The following is a 21,747-nucleotide window of genomic DNA, read 5'->3' as shown; positions in this document are numbered from 1 at the left end:
CCCATACTCTGTACTGACTCCACCACTTCTGATGCAAGAAACGGCTTATTTAGGTCCCACTGCTCTCCATGTGTGAGTGAGACAAACCCCTCTGTTGGTAGTTTCTCCACCACTTCTGGAACATCCTCCATTGAATATAACCGCCCATAGTACTCCACCGCAAGCAGTTCCAGCTCCTCCGCCTTAGAAATCCAGACATCTTCCTCATTCCTCAACATCTCAATTTGGTTATGTCTCCGTCTGATAACCGTGGACGTGTGGAAGTACTGAGTGTTTCTATCTCCAAGGGTAATCCATTTCTCTCTTGACTTTTGAACCAGAGCACCTCCTCTTGTTCCAATACTGCTTCAAACAAACTTAAGAGTTCTTCTTCTTTTCGCAACAAAACATAAGTCTGGTGAAGCTCTAAAGCATCCTGGACCACTTTTATTTCACTCATCAGTGTCTCCTTCTTCTTTTGGATATCCCCGAACACCTCTCTATTCCACCTTTTGAGAGTAGACTGCAGAGCAGTTAAAGCAGCCGGTGTCGTAAGCTGACCATTCCACGAGGCAGTGAGCAGTTCTTTAAAACTGGGATGCTTCAACTAGGCGACTTCAAAACAGAAGGGCCTACGACGAGGATCACGTCCCACCACTGGACACAGCTGTACATACATAGGAGCGTGATCCGAAGCCAAAAAGGGTAGATGAGATACACAAGCATCTTGCCACTTGAGCCTCATGTGGGGACAACATAAAACTCTATCTAACCTCTTGGCTATAAAAGCAACTTCTGATTTTCCTTGTTTCCAGGTATACTTATTACCACGAAACCCCAAGTCAATCAATGAAAGAGTATTAATCCACTCCCCAAACGCCAATGAATCCAAAGAGAGTCTCCCATTTCCTCCTGATCTTTCATCAACTTGGAGGATGGCGTTAAAGTCTCCTCCAATAAGTAATGGCTCCTCTAAGGTTTGGATAATTACCCTCAACTTCTCCCATAAACCACTTCGACGAGACACGGTCGGAGCTGCATACACCAAGATAACATTAACCACTTCGGAACCTGATGTTATTCGCGCTTGTATGAATTGATCCGCCGCCTCCACAATAACTAGATCCCCGATACTTGATCTCCACAACAACCATATACCGCCACTTTGGCCCTCCGCGTCCACTCGAAACGAGTGCTCAAACCCAAGACCATGGCATATTCTACTCGCTCTATCCCCAGCAGCATGTGTTTCAAATAATGCAAGCATATCAGTTGGATGCTTCTTCAACATATATCGGATTGCTCTCCGAAAGCTGGGTTTATTCGCACCCCGGCATTTCCACAGTAAACAATTCATCAGAAATTGTAGAACAAGATTCCAAACTACCGGGGAACAGCGTTATGCGCTACCCCACCCCTCCCATCGGACTCACCTTCCGGCGGCGAAATATGGCCAACATCGACTGGGAAATGCTCATGATCAGCTGGCAAATGCATCTTAACCTCTAGGTTACTTCCCAACAACCTCTCTGGTGAAGAGCTTTCCCGATTAGCGACGAAAATACCTCTTGGTCTCCCCATGACTCGCGACTCCACCCGGAGTCTCTTCCCATTCATCGAGACCTCTGCATCTTTCGGAATGGGTCCAAAAACCAATCCTCGCGTGGGCCGAGGTGGAATATTATTATTTTTTTTGGCCCATTGGGCTCAACACCCTTACCCATACCCTTCCAGTATTGTTTCGTTCCATATCGTTCGCTCCTTTGCCTTTTTCCAAATTTAAACGAAGTGGCCCCATAATAGCTTGAGACTCAAGTTTCCCCTTATCTCCTATCATAACCGGAGATTCATTCTCCTTATTTGGACCACTTGATTCAGCAACTTCCCTAACTTCACCCGATACTGAATCATCTCCCAATCCACCATAACGGTTCGATATTTCCAAAACTGGACTCTTTAAAATCACGCAAAAATTCCCCCGTGATTCGCTAACCCGCGGTTTTGCCGTGAAAGTCACCTTGGCCGTCGGCTTGTCTAACCGCCGTCCCTTCCGACCAACCACCGTAAACTCCTCCTCATGGCCAGCTTCTGCTACCCCCTCTGGCCCTATCTCCGTGTCCACCGGCACTTCTATCCGTTCCACCACACGTTTAGGACACACATGGACCCAATGCCCATACATTCCACATAAGGAACAGATTTTCGGAAACCCCTCGTATGCCACAAAATATCTCTCCCCATTCATCACCACCGAGCCCTTCAATGGTTTGGATAAAGTAACCTCCACACACACCCTAGCAAAACGAGCCCTCTCACAATTGGTGGTGGTCACATCCACCCGAAGAGGCTTTCCCAATCCACATGCAATAGCCAGCAGGATCCACCTGTGATAATATGTCAGCGGAAGGTCTGACAACCGAACCCAAATCGGTTTCGTCACAATATCATCCCGCGTCGGATTAAACTCCGGCGACCAATCCTGCACTAACAATCAATGACCAAACACCTTCCAGGGTCCCTCCGTTAGAGCCGCCATATAGAACCGGACCATAAGGAATTGACGAGGTAAATCCATAACAACCATCGCTCCCTGTGGTTTCCACATCTCCCGCAAGTTCCGGCTCATAACTGCAATGGGAACATGGCTTCCCAGGACTTTCACAATCATACAATGCTTCCACAGCCCCCTCATCGCTTCAATCACCTCCTCCTCAACCGTTATGCCCGGTTCCCCCTCTTCCCCGTTCGGAAACTCCAAGTGAACCCTCTCGGTTACAAACGCATCATCAATCACACTCTCTAGCGACGAGATCCCTCCAGCAGTATGTCCCCATACCTTCTCCACCCATAATCCTGCCTTATCTGGCGGATCCCCGAGAGGCCTGCCTGAAAGACCCCGACCCGGACGTCCCAGCGTCTGCGGTCACGGCTTCCATTCGGCCATGTCCCTGGCTGAATATCCTTTGATTTGGTTACTTAGCTTTGGCTCGCGGCCTTGCTTCATAACCTCTTTACGCAACAGAATATATCTTTAACCTTGACCCATCCCTTTGTGCTTAACCATACAACCAACCAACCCGATAGGCTTGCACATATTAGGGATGGGGACATATAGTCCCTTTGGTTCATAGTGAACGGTTGCTCTATCGGCTTCCCGAACCACTCGTGTTCCCGAAGCTTGGCATCGGACGTGCCATTAGTTGACCCATCGGTCATACCATTGTACGCCATCGACTTGTCGATCTTGGTATCAGCGCCTGCTCTTATCGAACGTTCCGACCCCATAATCGAATCGCCGATCGACCTCCGACCAGGCCGATACTTCTGACAGACTTGTCGACCACCCGACCGATCAATCTAACTTACAGCTCGTATCGTCGATCCTTTGATCACCCAATCCGAATAGCGATTAAATCACCGGTCAATGACCTTTGATTGGTCCGACTCTATGATCGAACCGTCGATCATCCTTTGACTAGTTCGCCTCCATGGTCGACCCATCACTTATCCTACGATCGGATCGGCCCGCTTGCCGAACCGTCGCTCGTCTCATCGTACCTTCGATAGAGAGGTAGCATGCGCATCAGTTCGGACGACTAAACTCTCCGAGCCGCACCTCCTTTTCTTCTTAGGCTTAGATGGACGATGGAAGGATGATGGTGTCTGAAAATGAAGGCCACACCCTCTATTTATAGGGTCCTGGCCGAAGTCTAGGCCCCAAAAGGCACCTGTCCGTCAAGACCCTTGGATCGTGCACGTTCGTCCGTGCCTGTCCGGTAATGACCGTTCGCCACCGCGTCCCATTACTGTCCACGAGCTGTCCAGCTGACCCGCACACTGTCCACCACCGTGCAGCTGGCCGAGCTCAGTCGAGCTCCTTGGCAGCTGGTCGAGCTAGTGGTAGCTGACTGGCAGCTGGTCAAGCTGCCGCTAGCTGGCCGATAGCTGTCCGCAGCTGGCTGATTGCAGTTCACAGCTAGCCGATAGCTGTCACAGCTGAACTACTTGTTCATCGAGTTTGTTCAGCTTCTTCAGCTCATATTCTAGCTGGTTGAGCTAGTAGCTTAGCTACTTAAGCTCATTTAGCTATCACTTTCCTTAAAACAAATTGCCTCCCTTTAGGATCGCGGGACGCGGGCGTTACATTGCCTCTCTCACCAATATCCATCATAGTAACCCCCTGCTCTACCGCCAAAGCATCGCCGTCACCATCCCTGCCTCTCTCACAATTATCCATCAATTTTTTTATCAATATATTTTTCCTTTTGTTACAATATATTCTTTCCTTTTTACAATATTTTTTTTCCTTTGAAATGACATCTTCTTCTAATAACATTGAAGAAATGATGGATGAGTATTTTGATCAAACATTTTAAATATGCTTTTATGTCATGTTTGGCACAAATCAAAATTAAAATTTATCATTTTGTAATCTATTTTTAATATGCTTTTATGTCATGTTTGTTTAAACTTTTATTGAATGCAATATTTTGAAGTAATTAAAAGTATACAAGTCTTATAAATTTAAACAAAATACCATAATAATTTACAATTACAAAGAAAAATATTTTTAAGAACCTCAAATTTAACAATCTTCAATGGACCTATAAAATATTAAAGTTTCTTAAGAAGTTTTTAGTTTCACTTTTTTTTCAAAATTAAGAATAAATTTTGTTTTAAGATACTTTCATTACATTCTTTGATAGAGATACTCTTATGGGCTATCAAAGGTCAATATCTTTGTACATGCCTATATATATGTCTATAGGATGAATAATGTGAAAAGCATTCCTTATATCAAATTTGATCGTGGTTTTCTTACTCTCTTGGTCTTCTCCTTTACTATAATAACATAGGAGATATCACCAATATCTTGCCACATTTATCCAAACATTGTTTAACTCAACACATTTTCATACAAAACAAAATGAGAACAAGTAGAAGAAGATTCAAAATCTTGTACATAGTTCATTACAAACAACCAACTATACTAGGATTAAAGTAATCTGACCACCAATAAGAGGTAAATCATGTATGAACAGTGTAGTAACCAACATCATCATCTTGATTCATCATAAACACCACGGTTGTAAAGAGAGCCACAACAACAAAAGATATGGCAATAACGAATTTGGCATAGCTCATATTCTTCTTGCGAGATTCTATGGCTCTGGTCCCGTTTCCCTATGTTGGACTTTGGATGTCTGAATGATCTAAGTCAACATCATCAAAATATTGAAGCTTCCTTCGAGTGGGTCTCTGTGCATCAAAAAGTCAGAAAGTTTTAACACAAACAAAACTAGCAATCATATAACAAATATGGATTGATGCTACTTGAGGACTAGGAGTCGTGTTTTAACTAGCAATCATATAACAAATATAACAATCATCCACTTTCCTCTTTCGTACAAAAATTTAACTCATCTAATTATTTTTTTTTTGGCAAAAGAGCCGATGATGAGCACGTCCAAATAAAAAGTGATTAAGATTATAAAAGATTGTATAAAAAATATTTTTAACAAAACCTGGTAAGTCACAAAAGTGAATAGCGGTAGAACCAGTTTAGAAAGTATATAATTGAATTGAAATACTCTCAATTAGAGAATTATTATCAAATTTCCTCTCTAAAACATGGCTTACCAATGTTAATCTCTTAAAACTTTCATTTGCCCGTGCGTTTTTCCTAGTCAAAATAATATGAAATCCAGTCTCTCATATCATTCTTTACTCTCTAACTTATTTATTAACATATACATCACTTTAAGTTTTAGTAACTAAAGATATTTAAAAATGATTATAATTTATAATATATTTGATTTTTTTTGGCCACCTTTAAATAAAAATCTTATGAACATGTCTACCATATTTTTTAAGTTGAATTGTAGAATTTTGTGAACCAACCGAACTCGTTTTACAAGTTGGTCGAGATGCATTGTTGCCTGTTGAGTACCAGAGTATTGGATTTTATACATTCGATTATATGATTTATAGGTTATTTGTTCATTCGTATTTCATAGTTAAAAACATCGATTAAAAACGTTTAACAGATCACCTTATTACTTGATTTCCTGAGAACCACCATTATACCCGGAGACATTAAACATGGAAGAATTCATGAATGTTAGAACTCAGAAGAATGTTGTTGGGCTTTCCAAGCCCAAGCCAACTCCCCTATTAGTATGATATTGTCTGTTTTGGGTCCAGGTGGCAAAGCCCGCACGGATTTCTTATTGGGTTCCTTCCCAAAATGCCTCACACTAATTGGAGTTGATCTTGGCTTATATATTAGAAACTTATTTTCTAATTTTGAGACGTGGAACATTGTATATGCATCTTTGATTGTGGGACATTATATAAGCCAAGACCAACTAATGCATCAAATGTTTTGTTTGTTTGTTGCAATTTTTATGTGTTTTGACTTAAGATTATTAAATATAAAGATTCCTGCTTGAGATTCGGATATTCGACCTTGCACACATATGCATCTTTCATTGTTTATGCCCAAGCAGTTGCCAATAAACAAAGAGCAAAGGACGTTGACCCATTTTTAGTTTCAAAACTCTGACCAAAATAAACTATATAAATATATTTCGAAAGTTGGATGATGCAAATGAATGATCAAGTTTGTTTACTAAACGGAATTTATTGTTTACATACGTGGAAATCGTCATGATATGTAAAATAGTAAAAGATACAATGTCTTGAAAAATTCAGTCTTTCACAAAACTCACACGCTAGTATAAGGTCTACATTCCACAGACGACCACAGGCACATGTAGATTGCATATATATATTGAAGGAACGGATGAATATTTGATGGGGTAGAGAGGGCAGAAGAAGAGCAAAAACAATAAAAAGTCAACGGGAGAATACTTGAGATGCAACGGAGAAGCAATGAGATAGAGGAGGCGGAGGAGGAAGAGGATGGAAGGAGAGGACTGGAGAGTGTGAGAGAGAGCCAGTTGGAAGGGAGAAGCAGTGGAACAGTGTCGATTAACGGAGATGACAACGTGTATGTTGGGGTTGGGAAAGGAGACTCGAGCATGGATGCATTGCGTTGGGCTATTGACAATCTTATCACCTCTTCCTCAACTCTTCTCTTTCTCATCCATGTCTTCCCTGAGACTCGCTTCATCCCTTACCCCTGTCTGTATATATCCTTGTCCACTTCTTATCTTTTGTTAGATGTGTGTCATCACTCAACTCAAGTGTATGTATGATCCTTGTAGTGGGGAGGCTGACGAGGGAGAAAGCAAGTCAAGAACAAGTTGAAAGCTTTATGTCTCAGGAAAGGGAAAAAAGAAGAACTCTGTTGCTCAAATTCCTTCATGCCTGCTCTGCTTCTAAGGTCCCATCTCTCTTTCTATCTCTTGGTGTTTGTTTGGTTGATTAAGAGTGAATGTAAGCTAACATATGAGAGAGTAAGTGAGAAACACAGGTGAAGGTGGAGACAATACTGGTTGAGAGTGACTCGGTGGCTAAGGCTATACAAGACCTCATTACCATTCTTAACATTAAGAAGCTTGTTCTTGGGATGGACAAGTCTAATGCTAGGTATATATACACAAGATGAACCCGGCAAATCTTTCAGTTGTCAGATGACAGGACACCCTTCTCTCTTTGTGGCTTCTTGTAGGAAAGCAACGGTGATGAAAGGAAACAGTGTTCCTGAACTGATAATGAGGAGCTCCGCAGCAGAAATGTGTGTGGTCAAAGTCATATGCCAAGGAAGAGAAATAAGCATGGAGGAGGCGATGATGTTGAACAGCCCTTCTAAGTCCCCACTAGCGCAGCGCCCAAGGAAAGATCAACCCGTTGATCCTTTTGCTTGCATTTGCTTTATCAGTAAGCCCAAAACTAACAGTTAACGTATTGAGAGATCAAGATGCAGAGGCTATACATTTGATGTTATGTTTTGTGCTTGGCTAGAGCGAGTAAAAAGGATCTCTGATAAAAACTAATAAGGTTAACAGAAACAGTTACAACATTTTCATAAACTACAGCAGCTTATGCATACAGGAAACAAGCATACAATTCATGGCAATCTATAAAGATCGAAACAACACTTGATCATTTTACCAAATGGTCTTTTAAGAAGAATAGAGTACCATATGTCTAAATGGAACACTAGAAGAAATCGAATTCCAAATAGTTATCAGACCCTTTCTGAGCATTCAGAACCAAACCGGCTGCTGTCTTCTGGCTTGATGGTGCCTCTGCAACACTTGCAGGTTCCTTTTCCAGCTCAACAGGCTTTGGGATTTCCGGTGGAGTTGCACACCGAATCAAAGCCCAGTTGACACCTTCAAAGAATGGGTGCTGCTTAACCTCAGTGGCTCCCCGTTTGAACCCCAGCCGCTGCTGCGGCTCCTTCATGAGCAGGCCCCGGATGAGGTCTCTCGCTGCAAAACTCACCACAGGTGTTTCTGGGAACCGCAGAGGCTGACCCACCACATTGAACAGTGTCTGTCGGTTTCCTGATCCCTTGAAAGGCGTTCTCCCGAAGAGAAGCTCGTAAAGGAAAATCCCAAAAGTCCACCAATCAACTGCACTCCCATGGCCTTCACCTTTGATGATCTCCGGGGCCAAGTACTCATGCGTGCCCACAAATGACATGGAACGTGCATCGGTTGGCTCGGCTACCAGCTCTGGCAATGGCCTAACTTGATTTGCGGTGTCATTCTTGGGTTTACGGTCCTTTTTAGGTTTGCTTGAGAACAAACGTGGGGAGAAGCAAGACGGTTGGATGCAGGATGGCTCTATGCAAGCAGGTTGCACACAGTAAACGTTTTTTCGTAATGGGTCTGACTCGATGGCGGCAGATTTCACTAGAGTTGGGCTGACAAGACAGCGGAGTGAGAGGTCAAAATCAGAGAGCATTATGTGTCCGTCTTCCCGGACTAGAACGTTTTCAGGCTTAAGATCTCGATACACAATCCCCAGCATGTGCAGGTATTCCAAAGCTAGCAGTGACTCTGCTATGTAAAATCTGCCACATATTGAAAACAGTAACCTCAATCAGCTAGGGATTCAAGATACTTTTGTCATCCATCCTATAGTTTGAAATAAAATCGAAAGGAATAGCAAAGAAAGGATGACTCACTTTACCGCTTGCTCAGAAAAATGCTTCCCCGGCTGGCGTTGCCTGAGAGTATGCAAATCTCCTCCGGGACAGAATTCCATCACCAGGCATGAGAATTTCTCAGTCTCAAAGTGAGTGTAGAGGGTAGGAAGGAACGGGTGATCCAAAGACTGGAGAATCTCTCTTTCGGTCTGAGCTCGGAGAAGCTTCTTGCGACTCGCAAGGGATGTCTTGTCCATAACCTTCATAGCAAAGTAACACTTAGTCCCGCTCAGCTCAGAGAGATAAACACTCCCGATGTCCCCGCAGCCTAGCCTCTTAAGGAGCCTAAAATGGCTAAGACCCAAAACCCCATCCCGAGCCCGAACAGCCTGGAGTGCTTCCCATCTCAAGTCATTGGCCTTGTGGGGTTTGTTGACAGTGCTGCTAAAGCTGCTACAACTACTCTCGTCACTCACATCACTGCTCGTGCTTCCTCTGCAGATGCTGCTCTTGCCACTCTCCATGAAATCAAGGCGGCCACTTAGCTTGGCACTTCCACTTGTCTTGCCGAGACTGCTCGTGCCATCACTCATTTTAGCAGAAGCAGAGCTGGTCTTGACGCTGCCAAAGCCTGATGTTTTCTTTTCATCAATGGTCAATGAATCTACGTGCTCAAGAACGGTGGATAGGGAGCTAAAATCGGGTTTACAAACAGCCGGGTCACTAGATCGCTTCCTAAACGACTCTGGCAACCGTTTACTCTCCGGAACTCCTACAGTAACTGATTTTTGTAACTGCATCGGCTCAAAAATCTCGGCTTTCGCTGACTTAGTATTACTATTCGAAGAGGAGCGCTTCTGAGCTTCGACTTCAGCTCCATGACCACTGGGTTTACGAGTAGACGCCATCGGACACGAAATAAACTATCTTTAGCTAATGGGAAAGACACATCTTCCTTGGAAACCCTAGTTGGATCATGAGAATCAATCAGTTAGAAGAAGAACGAAGCCCCAGGGACAGATCAAACAGCACAAAACTAATGTCTTTGATTTTGAAAGTTGAAAAAAAAAAAAAAAAAAAAAAAAAAAAACAGATCCCAAATGGGAGATACGTAATTTCAGGTGGAACAAGATATAAAATGACAAGAATAAGACAAGGGAGATCTGGAAACAAGGTAAAGGCAGTAACTTTAGGGAGAAACCCTAGAAAGAGAGGAGGAAGGAGATACCTTGGGTGTGGATTGACGCAGAGAAGATTCGAAGAAGAAAAAAGTAGGATAAATTCTTGAGGCTACAATTACATGCACTTCAGCTTCACCTCTGTTGCTCCTCTATACACTTGTCTCATTTCGCCGGATACGCACAACAAGAACCCGGAGCCGGAGGGGAGGATCCAGTCACGGCCATTACTTATTAAAGAAAAATAAAATTAAAAGACGCTAAAAGCTAAGTTACAAGATAATAATACCTTTCGCTTTTTTTTTTTTTTTTCCCTATAATACAAAATGATGCATCACTTTAGTTACATCAATGTACAATGTTCCGTATGGGATAAAAAAAAAAAAAAAAAAAAAGGTAAAGAGAGAGAAAGAAGTAACAAATGGCCGAAAGAAATTAAATAATAAATAAAAAGAAAGTTGAGAATGATCACAAATTTGCGTAAACTGATAATTCCTGAACTTTTTCAATAAAGACAAAATGTTATGCAAATGATGAAAGATTATGTCTTAATTTCACGGTGCAGACAATTTAGACCTGTTGTTGTGTTAGTAAGCATTAATGAAATGACTTTGAGAAGAACAAAAAAACAAAGAAAAAAGAAACAAGGCATGCTAAAAGCACAAATAAGATTTGTACTCTTTTCCCTCATTATGTTCCTGTGCCCTTTGCAAAACTTCCTTATAGACACAGCAGAAACAGCCAAACTGAGGATGAGTTTCATTATCATTAAGTTTAACTTTGCAGGAGCGGAATATTCGCTGACAATCACATCACATTCACATGCCGTTTTGGTTGGAACCCTTTTAAAAATCTTAACTCGAGACATCTGTGTTCCTCGATACGACCGTTTACATTTTCTAGTTTCTATTATCAATACGCATCACATGTTTCTGGACCAAGCAAGGCTATAAAGGCTAATAGTAATAAACAATATAGCCCACCCACCATATGACCTGAAACCAGGCTGTGCTTTTTGGACTTTCCACGAAAATCTTATTTACTCATTACAAGTTCATTCAGAAATCTTCTTTAAATCCAACATAACAAACGAATTCAACTCAGCCTTTATCAAAAGCTAGCAAGCCATGTTTTCCGATGGATCATCAGATTATTAGCCAAGACAAAAATAATAACAATCAGAAAGTTCATCTTTCCATACGCAATAATAGGACATATCTTACTGTTTCACCGCAAGGCAAGATGATGACGGCCTTACTTACTAGGGGAATCCATCAGTTTTGTGATATCAGAGACTGTTCTTGTATAATAATCTGGTTCAATCTTGTTGCCCTTTTCTAGTAGATCCGATTCACTTGTCACCCCTGTTTTTGACAAGCCCAACAACTTTTCAGTTCACTACTACATTCATTGTCCACATATCACCATTGACTTGTGATGGTGGCTAGTAAAACTCAAAAACAAATATCAAAAGAGTGACCTGTTAAGACCAGGAGGGTTTTGCAGCCAGCATTCTGCCCAAACAAGATATCAGTATCTAGCCTATCACCCACCATGCACATTCTTGACGAGTCTGTCCCAAATCTGTAAACAAAAGGTAAAGACACCTCTTCAGCACACAATGCTATATATATATATATAGTGCACACTATGAGCTGAGAAAGGATGTGCACTTACTTTTGTAGCAGAAAGTCCATCATGAAAGAAGATGGTTTGCCAACAACTATTGGTTCTCTTTCAGTTGAGCCACACATCGCAGCAACCATACAACCAGCACCTAGAATTACGAGTAAGAATTTGATGCTGTGACAAGCATACTGCTACTTTGGGCACTGTAGCCTTTTGAGTCTAATGACCATACCAGGCCACTCCTGCAGATCTGTCATATGTCCTACTGCATCACGGTTGGTCGCAATGAAAAGACATCCAGGATTCTCACGTACACAGAGGGTCCCGTACCTGCCGGTTCCGGTTATTGTGTTAGACTAGACTCTCAAAAACTGGATTAAAACAACCGACTTGTATGCAATTAGTATAATCTATCTTACTGAAGCTTATAGTAGTTAATGTTGGGGTCTAGTCCGACACAACTGCTCCCACCTGAGACAGGAAGACATGAAGAAACATACATGAAAAGAAACATGGAGCAAAATAGAAGAAGAAAAAGAAAAGCAAGATTCTATATACGGCCAAGGAATCGAAGTCTGATAGGCACATTACACTTTTATCATGTTCAAAGAGACAGTTTGATTTCCATTGTGCCTTCTTTTCACCATCTTCCTGCAGGGAGACAAATACTGCTGAGGAACTCGAAGTATCCAATGTCTATTAGTCGTCAAAGTGATCCTAGTAAAAGTAGTTCAAAATAGAAAAAAAAAAAAAAAAGACTACTAACGGGACCACCAAGACCTGTAAAACCAGCAATTTGCAGCTCCTCAAGAACACCCTCTCCACCAATCACATAAACCTACAAACAGCAAAAACGAAATAGTGAGAAAAGAAGGACGTGATAGAGAGAGACATAATAAGTCAAAGACGAACCTTCTTGTCCTTAGGGAAGTTGTTGAATTTGAGGTACATAGCTGCGGCAAAAGAGGAAGAGAAGATCTCATCCTTGCAAAGATAATCATAGTTTAGAAAAAGGCCACAGGACAGGGTTTAGGTAGGGAATGGAAGAAGGTACATACCTGAGTAACAGAAGAAAGACCCAAAGATCGGAACTTTTCAGCGTATTGCCTCCTCGATTTGACCGAATTGTTTGTCACAAAGACAACATTTTTACCCTGAGACAAAAATCATGAAAGAGAGAGAGAGAGAGAGAGAGAGAGAGAGAGAGGAAAGGGAGGAGATTTGGAAAAGGTCAAGTGCCTTAGAGCGGATTAGGTCGATAGTTTGGGAGACGCCATCAATGAGCGTTTCACCCTTCCATATAACACCTGAATCGAATCGAATCGAATGAATCATCATCAATCATCCATCAGAGAAGGAATTATGGAATAAAAGGGCAGAGGGTATACCATCACAGTCAAAGAGGAAAGTGTCGACAGAGTCAAAGAGAGATTTGAAGGTACGGGAGGAGAGAAGCTGAGGCGCCATTAGAGTGGGAGAGTCTGATAAGTCGTCTTCTTCTTCTCTTCTTTCCCACAATTCGGGAATTCGATAGATCGATCTCGTTAATTATTTGTAAGGCCCAGGTATTAAAAAAAGAATGTTGTGGGTTTCAACTTTTAAAGGCCCAAACAGCAAGGAGGATTCATTTTTCGGTTAAGTGAGCTTTGTGTTGAGGGAGGAGGGGGAATCTCTATATAGACCACACAAATTCAGATAGTCCACCACCAGCTGGTAATTTGTTTTTTCTTTTCACTTGTTCTTCTTCTTCTCTTCTCTCTCTCTCTCTCTCTCTCTCTCTCTCTCTCTCTCTCTCTCAATCACTCACACTTAGAAAAAATAAAGAAAGAAAAAAGAAAGAAAGAAAGAGTTTTGGCTCTCTCTCTTGATCTGCTGATGCTCTCAACTGGGTGACGATGATGGTGAAGCTTCGAAACCTTGTTCTTTTCTTCATGCTCCTCACCGTCGTCGCTCCTATCCTCCTCTACACCGATCCCGCCGCCTCCTTCAAGACTCCCTTTTGTCGGTTCTTCTCTCAATCTCTCTCTCTCTCTCTGTCTCTCATATCTCCGATTTGGATTTTGCATTTCTAATCATCGTCTTCTTTGTTTCATTCTGTAGCAGCTAAGCGCGATTTCCTCGAGGACGTAACCGCCTTGGTCCGTCTCTCTCTCTCTCTCTCTCTTTTGATGACCTGTTGTTAGGTGTTTTCGACTTGTTCACATTTGTTTCCTTTTCAGACTTTCAATTCCGATGAAAATCGTTTGAATCTGCTTCCTCGGGTACTTTACTTTTTTCCCAGTGGTTTTACTTCAATCAGATATTTCTTTCTTTAGCTCTCGTTTCTTCAATTTCTTGTTCAACATTGCATCTGTCTATAGGAATCTCCGGCAGTGCTCAGAGGAGGAGGAGGAGAAGAAGTCGTGGTCTATTCCGTCGATAAGAATTCACGACGGCAAGGTACGTGTGATGTGATGTGATGTGATGTGAATTCCTCTTTTTTGCTTTCTCTCTCTCATTTCACCAATTACCTCAGAAGAAGCCAGAGACCAATTGTCTGCTCGAGTTCTTTCCGCCACCGACGATGACGACGACAATTCCATCAAACAAGTCGCTGATTCTGCCTCTGAGATTCATAGTAGGGTACGTACGCTGTTGGTGTTTTCTACACCATTAAAATCTCTTTCTTTTTACCAGAATTGGTTTTTTTCCTCAGTTAGGGCTCCAGATTTGGCTTTTTATACTTACTTGATCATTTAGTAGTATTTAATTAGGAGAAAACCCTACCTATCCTCCTTGTGGTTGCCTATGCACGTAACGTATGTATGTAGCTTCCTCCTTAGAGGGTCTTTGTTGTGCCCACAATTTTATCTCCCCTTTCCCTCATATATATTTGTGCGTCAATCTCATCATCTTTCAGGAAAGGACCCCTGTTCAATTGTCCCAGCAAACCTCTGAAAAAGTTGATGATCACCATGATGAGCCTAATGCTTTCGGAGCTAAGAAAGAGAAGGGAAACAACGTCTTGTTGCCTGATGCTCAGGTCAGGCACCTTAAAGATCAGCTTATTAGGGCTAAGGTTTATCTTTCACTTCCATCTGCAAAGGCCAATCCACATTTTGTCAGGGAGCTTCGACTCCGTGTTAAAGAAGTTCAACGGGCACTTGCAGATGCCTCCAAGGATTCGGATCTCCCAAAGACGTAAGTTCCCACTTGTTGTTGTTTATCACCTCTCGAAAAAAACATGTTTCTTCCTCTTAACTGATCATTTCTCTATCCATTTTTTAAATAAAAACCCAGTGCTATTGACAAGCTAAAAGCAATGGAGCAAACTTTGGCCAAAGGCAAGCAGATCCAAGATGACTGTTCCACAGTGGTCAAGAAGCTACGTGCAATGCTCCACTCCGCAGAGGAGCAGCTACGGGTCCATAAGAAGCAAACCATGTTCTTGACTCAATTGACTGCTAAGACCATTCCAAAAGGACTTCACTGCCTCCCTCTGCGCCTCACTACAGATTATTATGCTTTAAATTCATCTCAACAACAATTCCCAAATCAGGACAAACTAGAAGATACTCAGCTGTATCACTATGCCCTTTTCTCTGATAATGTTTTGGCTACGTCAGTTGTTGTTAACTCTACCATAACCAATGCAAAGGTAAGAAGTGACTTTGTTCTCTTGTTTTAACATTTCAAAGTGTGAGTCTTTCTGTTAAACTTACGGGTCTTAATGGTTTATTGGCAGCATCCCTCAAAGCATGTCTTCCACATCGTCACAGACAGACTCAATTATGCCGCTATGAGGATGTGGTTCCTGGACAACCCACCAGGCAAAGCCACCATCCAGGTTCAGAATGTTGAAGAATTTACATGGCTGAATTCAAGCTACAGTCCCGTTCTCAAACAGCTTAGTTCTAGATCGATGATAGATTATTACTTCAGGGCCCACCATACAAATTCAGACACAAACATCAAGTTCCGGAATCCAAAATACTTATCGATCCTTAATCATCTTCGTTTTTACTTGCCTGAGATCTTTCCGAAGCTCAGCAAAGTGCTCTTCTTGGATGATGATATAGTTGTGCAGAAGGACCTGTCTGGTCTTTGGTCAGTTGATCTGAAAGGTAATGTCAACGGTGCTGTAGAGACTTGTGGGGAAAGCTTTCATCGCTTTGACCGTTATCTGAACTTCTCAAATCCACTCATCTCCAAGAACTTTGACCCTCGTGCTTGTGGTTGGGCATATGGTATGAATGTCTTTGATCTGGATGAATGGAAGAGGCAAAACATCACAGAGGTTTATCATCGATGGCAGGATCTGGTATGCAGAAAATATTTTTTACTTATGTTTGAGTTACCTGTCAGTGTGGGCTAAGTCGCATTCGTCTTGATTCCAAGAATGTTTGCTAATCTTATACACGAACGATTTGAACTGCAGAACCAAGACCGAGAATTGTGGAAGCTAGGGACGTTACCGCCTGGTCTAATCACATTTTGGAGACGAACATATCCGCTAGACCGGAAATGGCACACACTAGGCCTTGGATACAACCCGAGTGTGAACCAGAGGGATATTGAGAGGGCAGCTGTGATACACTATAATGGTAACCTCAAACCATGGCTAGAGATTGGGATTCCAAGATACAGAGGCTTCTGGTCAAAGCACGTAGACTATGAGCACGTTTATCTCAGAGAATGCAACATCAATCCTTAGAATTAAAGTCTGTTGTGAGAGCAATGCTGTACGTCTCAAAATCTGACGAGATGATCATTACATGAAAAAACAAATTGTAGATGACACGGTAAAAGGAGATTCGTTCCAATAGGCACGACCGATGTTATTTTATTTATTTTTTTTTTTTTGCCAACGACCGATGTTATTATTGCAATTTGCAACACATATCAACGAGAGGAATTAAAACGAAAGAGTGAAACAACTATTTTCTAATTCTTTGAAACTTTTTTTTTTTTGTCGACTTAACGTTCTACTAGAGGAATTGCAACATATATCAACAATAAGATGATAAGACTGGAATTACACTTTGTAAATGCGGATGAGACAATAATAAAATGCAGAAAATAAATAATACAAGAGCTTTGTTAACGAGGTTCGGTTTTTCCTACTCCCCGAGACCACGTTCAGATTTCGATTCCACTAGAACAAGAAAACAAATACAACCTATTCGCAAACGCGTAAATCAAGCACAACCTTCTTAATTCACCGCTCTATTCTATAACATGAAATCTTAAGGATAAATCTCTACCTTTAACTAAACTCACACCGAGCCTAGATTCAAACCAAGATAACCTAACCTTGGGCTAAACTCTTCCTGAGCCTAGACTTCAGATCTCCAACTCTCTGGATCAACCTTCACACAAACGCCACACTGACGAACAAAGAAGCTTAAACAACCCAAGCACCAAACCGCAAAACTAAGCCGCACACAAACACAGAAAGCTCCCTAGGATTTATCTTTATGCCTCAGCTCTCTTGCTTCTCTAGGACGTGCCCAACACCTCCTTATATACTCATCAAGACTTCCTAATCACCATAGGAGAAAATTTCCAAATTTCATAAGAAAAAGGCTTTTCTTTTCCTTTTTGCTATTCTCCTTTTCTTTGTAAAACTCCAATTTAATCAACCCAATAAATAGTAGTTTTTCTCTTCAATTAATCCTCAAACCGTCCTTCATTATTGTCTTAGCAAACCTTCTAGAAACTTCTCACGCACATAAAACAACAACAATCTTGTATCACGTCTTGAATCACACAGATACTACTTTAGTCATCCAATACATCTTCACAGTTCTCCCCCTTTTTGACTATGCTTGTGAACTCATCAGTTCAAACACCTAAACACATCACCAAACACATCTTCATTCTCCCCCTGAATGAGTCACAACATGGTCAAAAATAACTGGAAAATTATCCCCGCCTTGCAATACGCGGTTGATAGCCTAGTACACCACCCCCATTGAAATTATCTTTTTTAACCCATATCTTGTTGCACCTTATACCTCCATAGTTAACCTCTTGAATGACTCTGAAACAACTCCTCTGAATATGTCCTTGAACTCCACAATGATAACATGTAGGACCTTGAAAATTTACATCATAAACATTCTCCATTCAGCTCCTCTCTCTCAACAATCTGAAACATCTTGGCCTAATATGCCCAACAACACCACAATGATGACAAACATGTCGAAACACTTGTCTAGGTGCATTCTTCAATTCAGAAATTCTTTTACTATGCTCTTTCAAAAATACATTCTCTGAAGCACTCTTTGAAGCAGTCTTTGAAGCAGTCTTTAGCACAGTTCTTGATGCAGACGTGATTTTTCCACTTGAAACAAACACCATATCCGATTTTGAAACTTTTCCTTCATATCCAAGACCACACTTATCAGTCTTGTCAATACTCAGAATGTGACCCAACTTCTCTGTACCATTATTAAGCATCCTCAAATTCTTTTGAGTTTCTTCAAGTTGCACTTTAGCTTGTGATGCTTCTTCTCCCTTCTCTGTTGCATATTTCTCTGCTTCAACGACTTTAGCCTCTAACTCAAGCTTCTCCTTAATCAAAACTGAATTATCATCAACTACCTTAAGCCAATGTGCATACAGCTTCTCATAACTCTTACCAAGTTCTTCATAACTCATATCCTCTCCATCACTATCACTATCAGATTCATGTTCAGATGCAGTTGCAGGTTTTGTTGTAGATTCAGAAGCAGTTGCAGACACTAATGCAAACACTGATACAAACACTGATTCAGAACTATCTTCAAAAGTTGTAAACGCCACAAAATTCTTCAGTTCTTTTTCTTCATCTGAATCAGTTTCAGAATCACTAGTAACAACATTCATAACCTTCTTCTTATGCTTTTGTAGATTGGCACAATCAGACCATGCATGATTGTATCCTTTGCATTCAAAACATTGAACATTCTTTGATGAAGTCTTCATCTCTTCACTCATTCTAATTTTCTTCTCTTCGCCCTTACGCTTCAGAAATTTAGCAAATTGTCTTGATAATATAGCCATTGAATCTTCACAAGATGATACCTTAAGAGCTACTGCGATGTCAACTTCCTTCTTTATTGATTCCTTAACTTCATCATCTTTCTTCTTTACTCCTTAAGCTTCATATGCTTTGCTTAATTCAAAAGCTTTAAGGATCCCAACAAATTCATCAAAAGCCATCTCATCTAAATTATGAGCTTCTTCAACTGCAGAAATTTTTGACTCAAATTTTGCAGGCACCAATCGCTTCAGTTTCTTCACAAGCTTTTTGTCTTTGTACTGCTTTCCAAGAGCAAAAGCCTCATTAGATATATCACATAACTTAGCACTGAACTCAACCACAATTTCTTTTTCTTCCATCCTTAGATTCTCAAATTGTGATGCCAAGATATCCAGCTTTGTTCTCTTAACACTTGAAGTACCCTCAAACATATTCTCCAATGACTTCCATGCTTTATGAGCTGATACACATTGAGAAATCAACTTGAAGTGGGTTGAATCAATAGCATTGTAAATCGCTGTCTTGGCTGTCGAATTATAACTTGATAGCTTTTTCTCTACAGTAGTCCACTTATCCCTAGGCTTAAGACTCTCAACCCCTTTCTCATCTACAACTTTAGGAGGCTCCCAACCAAGCTCAATCGAATTCCTGCAATCTTCATCAAGGTTACTAATAAACGCTGGCATACGAACCTTCCAATACATGTAATTCGTTGAATCAAGCAACAGTGGTCTTGCCATAGACGTGCCTTCTCTGTATGAAGTCATCACAACTGATTCAAAGCTCTGTCTTACTTCCTGAACTACCCTCACCCTTGATCTACCCGAAACTAGACTAAATCTCTATCGAGAACCCGCTCTGATACCACTTGTAAATGTGGATGAGGCAATAATAAAGTGCAGAAAATAAATAACACAAGAGCTTTGTTAACGAGGTTTGGTTTTTCCTACTCCCCGGGACCACTTCCAGATTTCGATTGCACTAGAACAAGAAAGCAAATACAACCTATTCGCAAACGCGTAAATCAAGCACAACCCTCTTAATTCACAGCTCTGTTCTATAACATGAAATCTTAAGGATAAATCTCTACCCTTAACTAAACTCACACCGAGCCTAGATTCAAACCAAGATAACCTAACCTTGGGCTAAACTCCCCCTGAGCCTAGACTTCAGATCTCCAACTCTCTGGATCAACCTTCACACAAACGCCACACCGACGAACAAAGAAGCTTGAACAACCCAAGCACCAAACCACGAAACTAAGCCGCACACAAACACAGAAAGCTCCCTAGGATTTATCTTTATGCCTCATCTCTCTTGCTTCTCTAGGACGTGCCCAACACCTCCTTATATACTCATCAAGACTTCCTAATCACCATAGGAGAAGATTTCCAAATTTCATAAGAAAAAGGCTTTTTTCCTTTTTGCTATTCTCATTTTCTTTGTAAAACTCCAATTTAATCAACCCAATAAATAGTAGTTTTCCTCTTTAATTAATCCTCAAACCGTCCTTCATTATTGTCTTCTCAAACCTTCTAGAAACTTCTCACACACATAAAACAACAACAATCTTGTATCACGTCTTGAATCACACAGACACTACTTCAACCATCCAATACATCTTCACAGTTCTCCTCTCTTTATTACCATGAACAGAGATGCAGATATGATCTAACAAACTCACAATGTTGATCACACAGGATAGTCTTTACAATACTACTCTATCTCTATTTATACTCTACATTGTTCTCATTCTTCTTTTTAGCTCCTTACATGTGCCTCTCATGTGCTTATCAATACTCCCCCGTTTGACAACAGCTTGTCCTCAAACTGTGAAGGAGCAAATGTGATTGACAAAGAAGCAAAGAAGACGACCACGCCTGCCACGGCAAGGCTGCTGCACGCACAATCATCTTCTGTACCATAGTAATTGACTCCATGAAAGTACAGGTCCGAACTTTGTGGCACTGAACATCCATTGTTCAGATTAACGAGCTGCAGATTCTTCTTTCTCCAACAATGCCACACAGAATAATCGACGTTCTTGTCCCCATATGCTGAGTACAATCCAATAAACTTCCCTTCGTAACTCTGTTTTGCAGTAATGTTGCCAACACACTTCTATTTTAATCTAGCGTCAAACTTATACTCATAATTCGGCAAATACCGAGCTTTCCCACGGTGCCAAGAATGGTAACTCACAATCCCCAGGTTTATCATTGTACTCCAAAGTGCTGCAGCAACAAGTAGAGAAGACTGACTGAAATCTCCTAGTCTTTGTTTCTCATAAGTGTGCAAAACTGTGACTAATTGTTGTAGGCGTAACAGCTTGATATACAATCTTTGTATGAATATGTATTAGTCTCCAGCCACTGTATACTCCTCAATTTGTTTCAGAGATTGCTGATTCAGCCAGCGAAACTGATACAAGCCCACCTGTGATCCGACTTCATCTAGAGCCACAAGCTGATGCTCTCCGCCAACCTCCTAGTGCAATTGCTGCATATCCCCATTAATAAGCTGTTTCAGCCCTTTTGAAACATGCATCATCCTCAAGTTGGACATCACCAATGACATGGCAGCTTGCTTCTGCCTTTTAAGGCTCTGAAACCTTCTCCTCCTCTGCACCAATCTAATTGTAGCCTGTAAACAAAAACCGATGAACTTACCATCTTCACTAGAAAAAAGCTGATGTTTGATCAATTTTCTTAACTCTGACTTGTTATATTTGAATTTATACCTCCAAGTTTTCAAAGATCTCCTCTTCTTCTCTGATTTTAGTCGTTCTTTTTCTTTTACCGAAGCCATCTTGATGTTTTCCTGAAATCTCTTGCCAGCTACTTCCAAGTCTGACGCTTGTTGATGACACAATTTCTTCACACAAACAGATT

At 41.3% G+C, this 21,747-nt stretch overlaps 6 protein-coding genes across 11 annotated transcripts; 2 read left to right on the top strand and 4 right to left on the bottom strand.

Annotated features, from left to right (window-relative positions):
* Positions 1-1,663: 1,663 nt before the first annotated feature.
* LOC147921285 (uncharacterized) lies at positions 1,664-3,264 on the bottom strand. Its single transcript, XM_087499681.1, has 3 exons — positions 3,198-3,264; positions 2,484-2,865; positions 1,664-2,363 (listed from the first exon to the last, which is right to left on the bottom strand). The coding sequence occupies exons 1-3, from the start codon at positions 3,262-3,264 to the stop codon at positions 1,664-1,666; spliced, it is 1,149 nt and encodes a 382-aa protein (XP_087355807.1).
* A 3,491-nt stretch (positions 3,265-6,755) lies between these two features.
* Positions 6,756-7,976, top strand: LOC104760115 (U-box domain-containing protein 33-like). Its single transcript, XM_010482972.3, has 4 exons — positions 6,756-7,125; positions 7,209-7,327; positions 7,418-7,533; positions 7,616-7,976. Exons 1-4 carry the CDS (start codon positions 6,858-6,860, stop codon positions 7,845-7,847), a joined length of 735 nt encoding a protein of 244 aa, XP_010481274.2. The 5' UTR covers positions 6,756-6,857; the 3' UTR covers positions 7,848-7,976.
* On the bottom strand, positions 7,912-11,163 carry LOC104762994 (serine/threonine-protein kinase D6PKL2). Its single transcript, XM_087499354.1, has 3 exons — positions 10,272-11,163; positions 9,083-10,008; positions 7,912-8,968 (listed from the first exon to the last, which is right to left on the bottom strand). The coding sequence occupies exons 2-3, from the start codon at positions 9,949-9,951 to the stop codon at positions 8,107-8,109; spliced, it is 1,731 nt and encodes a 576-aa protein (XP_087355480.1). The 5' UTR covers positions 9,952-10,008; positions 10,272-11,163; the 3' UTR covers positions 7,912-8,106.
* A 79-nt stretch (positions 11,164-11,242) lies between these two features.
* Positions 11,243-13,402, bottom strand: LOC147921284 (phosphoglycolate phosphatase 2-like). 3 transcript variants are annotated; one of them, XR_015588944.1, is made up of 11 exons: positions 13,239-13,402; positions 13,090-13,157; positions 12,909-13,004; positions 12,763-12,834; positions 12,617-12,688; positions 12,442-12,501; positions 12,270-12,321; positions 12,083-12,180; positions 11,899-11,998; positions 11,702-11,805; positions 11,243-11,585 (listed from the first exon to the last, which is right to left on the bottom strand). XR_015588944.1 is itself a non-coding variant. In XM_087499355.1 (11 exons), exons 1-11 carry the CDS (start codon positions 13,315-13,317, stop codon positions 11,476-11,478), a joined length of 906 nt encoding a protein of 301 aa, XP_087355481.1. In that variant the 5' UTR covers positions 13,318-13,393; the 3' UTR covers positions 11,243-11,475. The 3 variants fall into 3 exon arrangements, 2 of the variants coding, with proteins under 2 accessions (XP_087355481.1, XP_087355482.1); XM_087499355.1 differs by having other exon boundaries at positions 12,270-12,311; positions 12,437-12,501; positions 13,239-13,393; XM_087499356.1 differs by lacking the exons at positions 11,243-11,585; positions 11,702-11,805; positions 11,899-11,998 and having other exon boundaries at positions 12,039-12,180; positions 13,239-13,401.
* Positions 13,403-13,512: 110 nt separating this feature from the next.
* LOC104760113 (putative galacturonosyltransferase 4) lies at positions 13,513-16,697 on the top strand. 4 transcript variants are annotated; one of them, XM_019240306.2, is made up of 9 exons: positions 13,513-13,851; positions 13,951-13,988; positions 14,070-14,111; positions 14,211-14,289; positions 14,366-14,472; positions 14,750-15,030; positions 15,130-15,487; positions 15,575-16,150; positions 16,268-16,697. In XM_019240306.2, exons 1-9 carry the CDS (start codon positions 13,746-13,748, stop codon positions 16,541-16,543), a joined length of 1,863 nt encoding a protein of 620 aa, XP_019095851.2. In that variant the 5' UTR covers positions 13,513-13,745; the 3' UTR covers positions 16,544-16,697. The 4 variants fall into 4 exon arrangements, with proteins under 4 accessions (XP_019095851.2, XP_010481267.2, XP_010481273.2 ...); XM_010482965.3 differs by having other exon boundaries at positions 13,515-13,851; positions 13,954-13,988; XM_010482971.3 differs by having other exon boundaries at positions 13,553-13,851; positions 13,954-13,988; positions 14,369-14,472.
* A 2,272-nt stretch (positions 16,698-18,969) lies between these two features.
* LOC147921283 (uncharacterized) lies at positions 18,970-19,596 on the bottom strand. Its single transcript, XM_087499679.1, has one exon. It carries the CDS (start codon positions 19,594-19,596, stop codon positions 18,970-18,972), a length of 627 nt encoding a protein of 208 aa, XP_087355805.1.
* Positions 19,597-21,747: the final 2,151 nt, after the last annotated feature.

This window comes from Camelina sativa, chromosome 18, assembly GCF_030686135.1.
Source record: "Camelina sativa cultivar CO46 ecotype springtype chromosome 18, ASM3068613v1".
Taxonomy (NCBI): Eukaryota; Viridiplantae; Streptophyta; class Magnoliopsida; order Brassicales; family Brassicaceae; genus Camelina; species Camelina sativa.
Note: the sequence above shows the minus strand (reverse complement) of the source record. Positions and strands in the feature narration are given on the sequence as shown.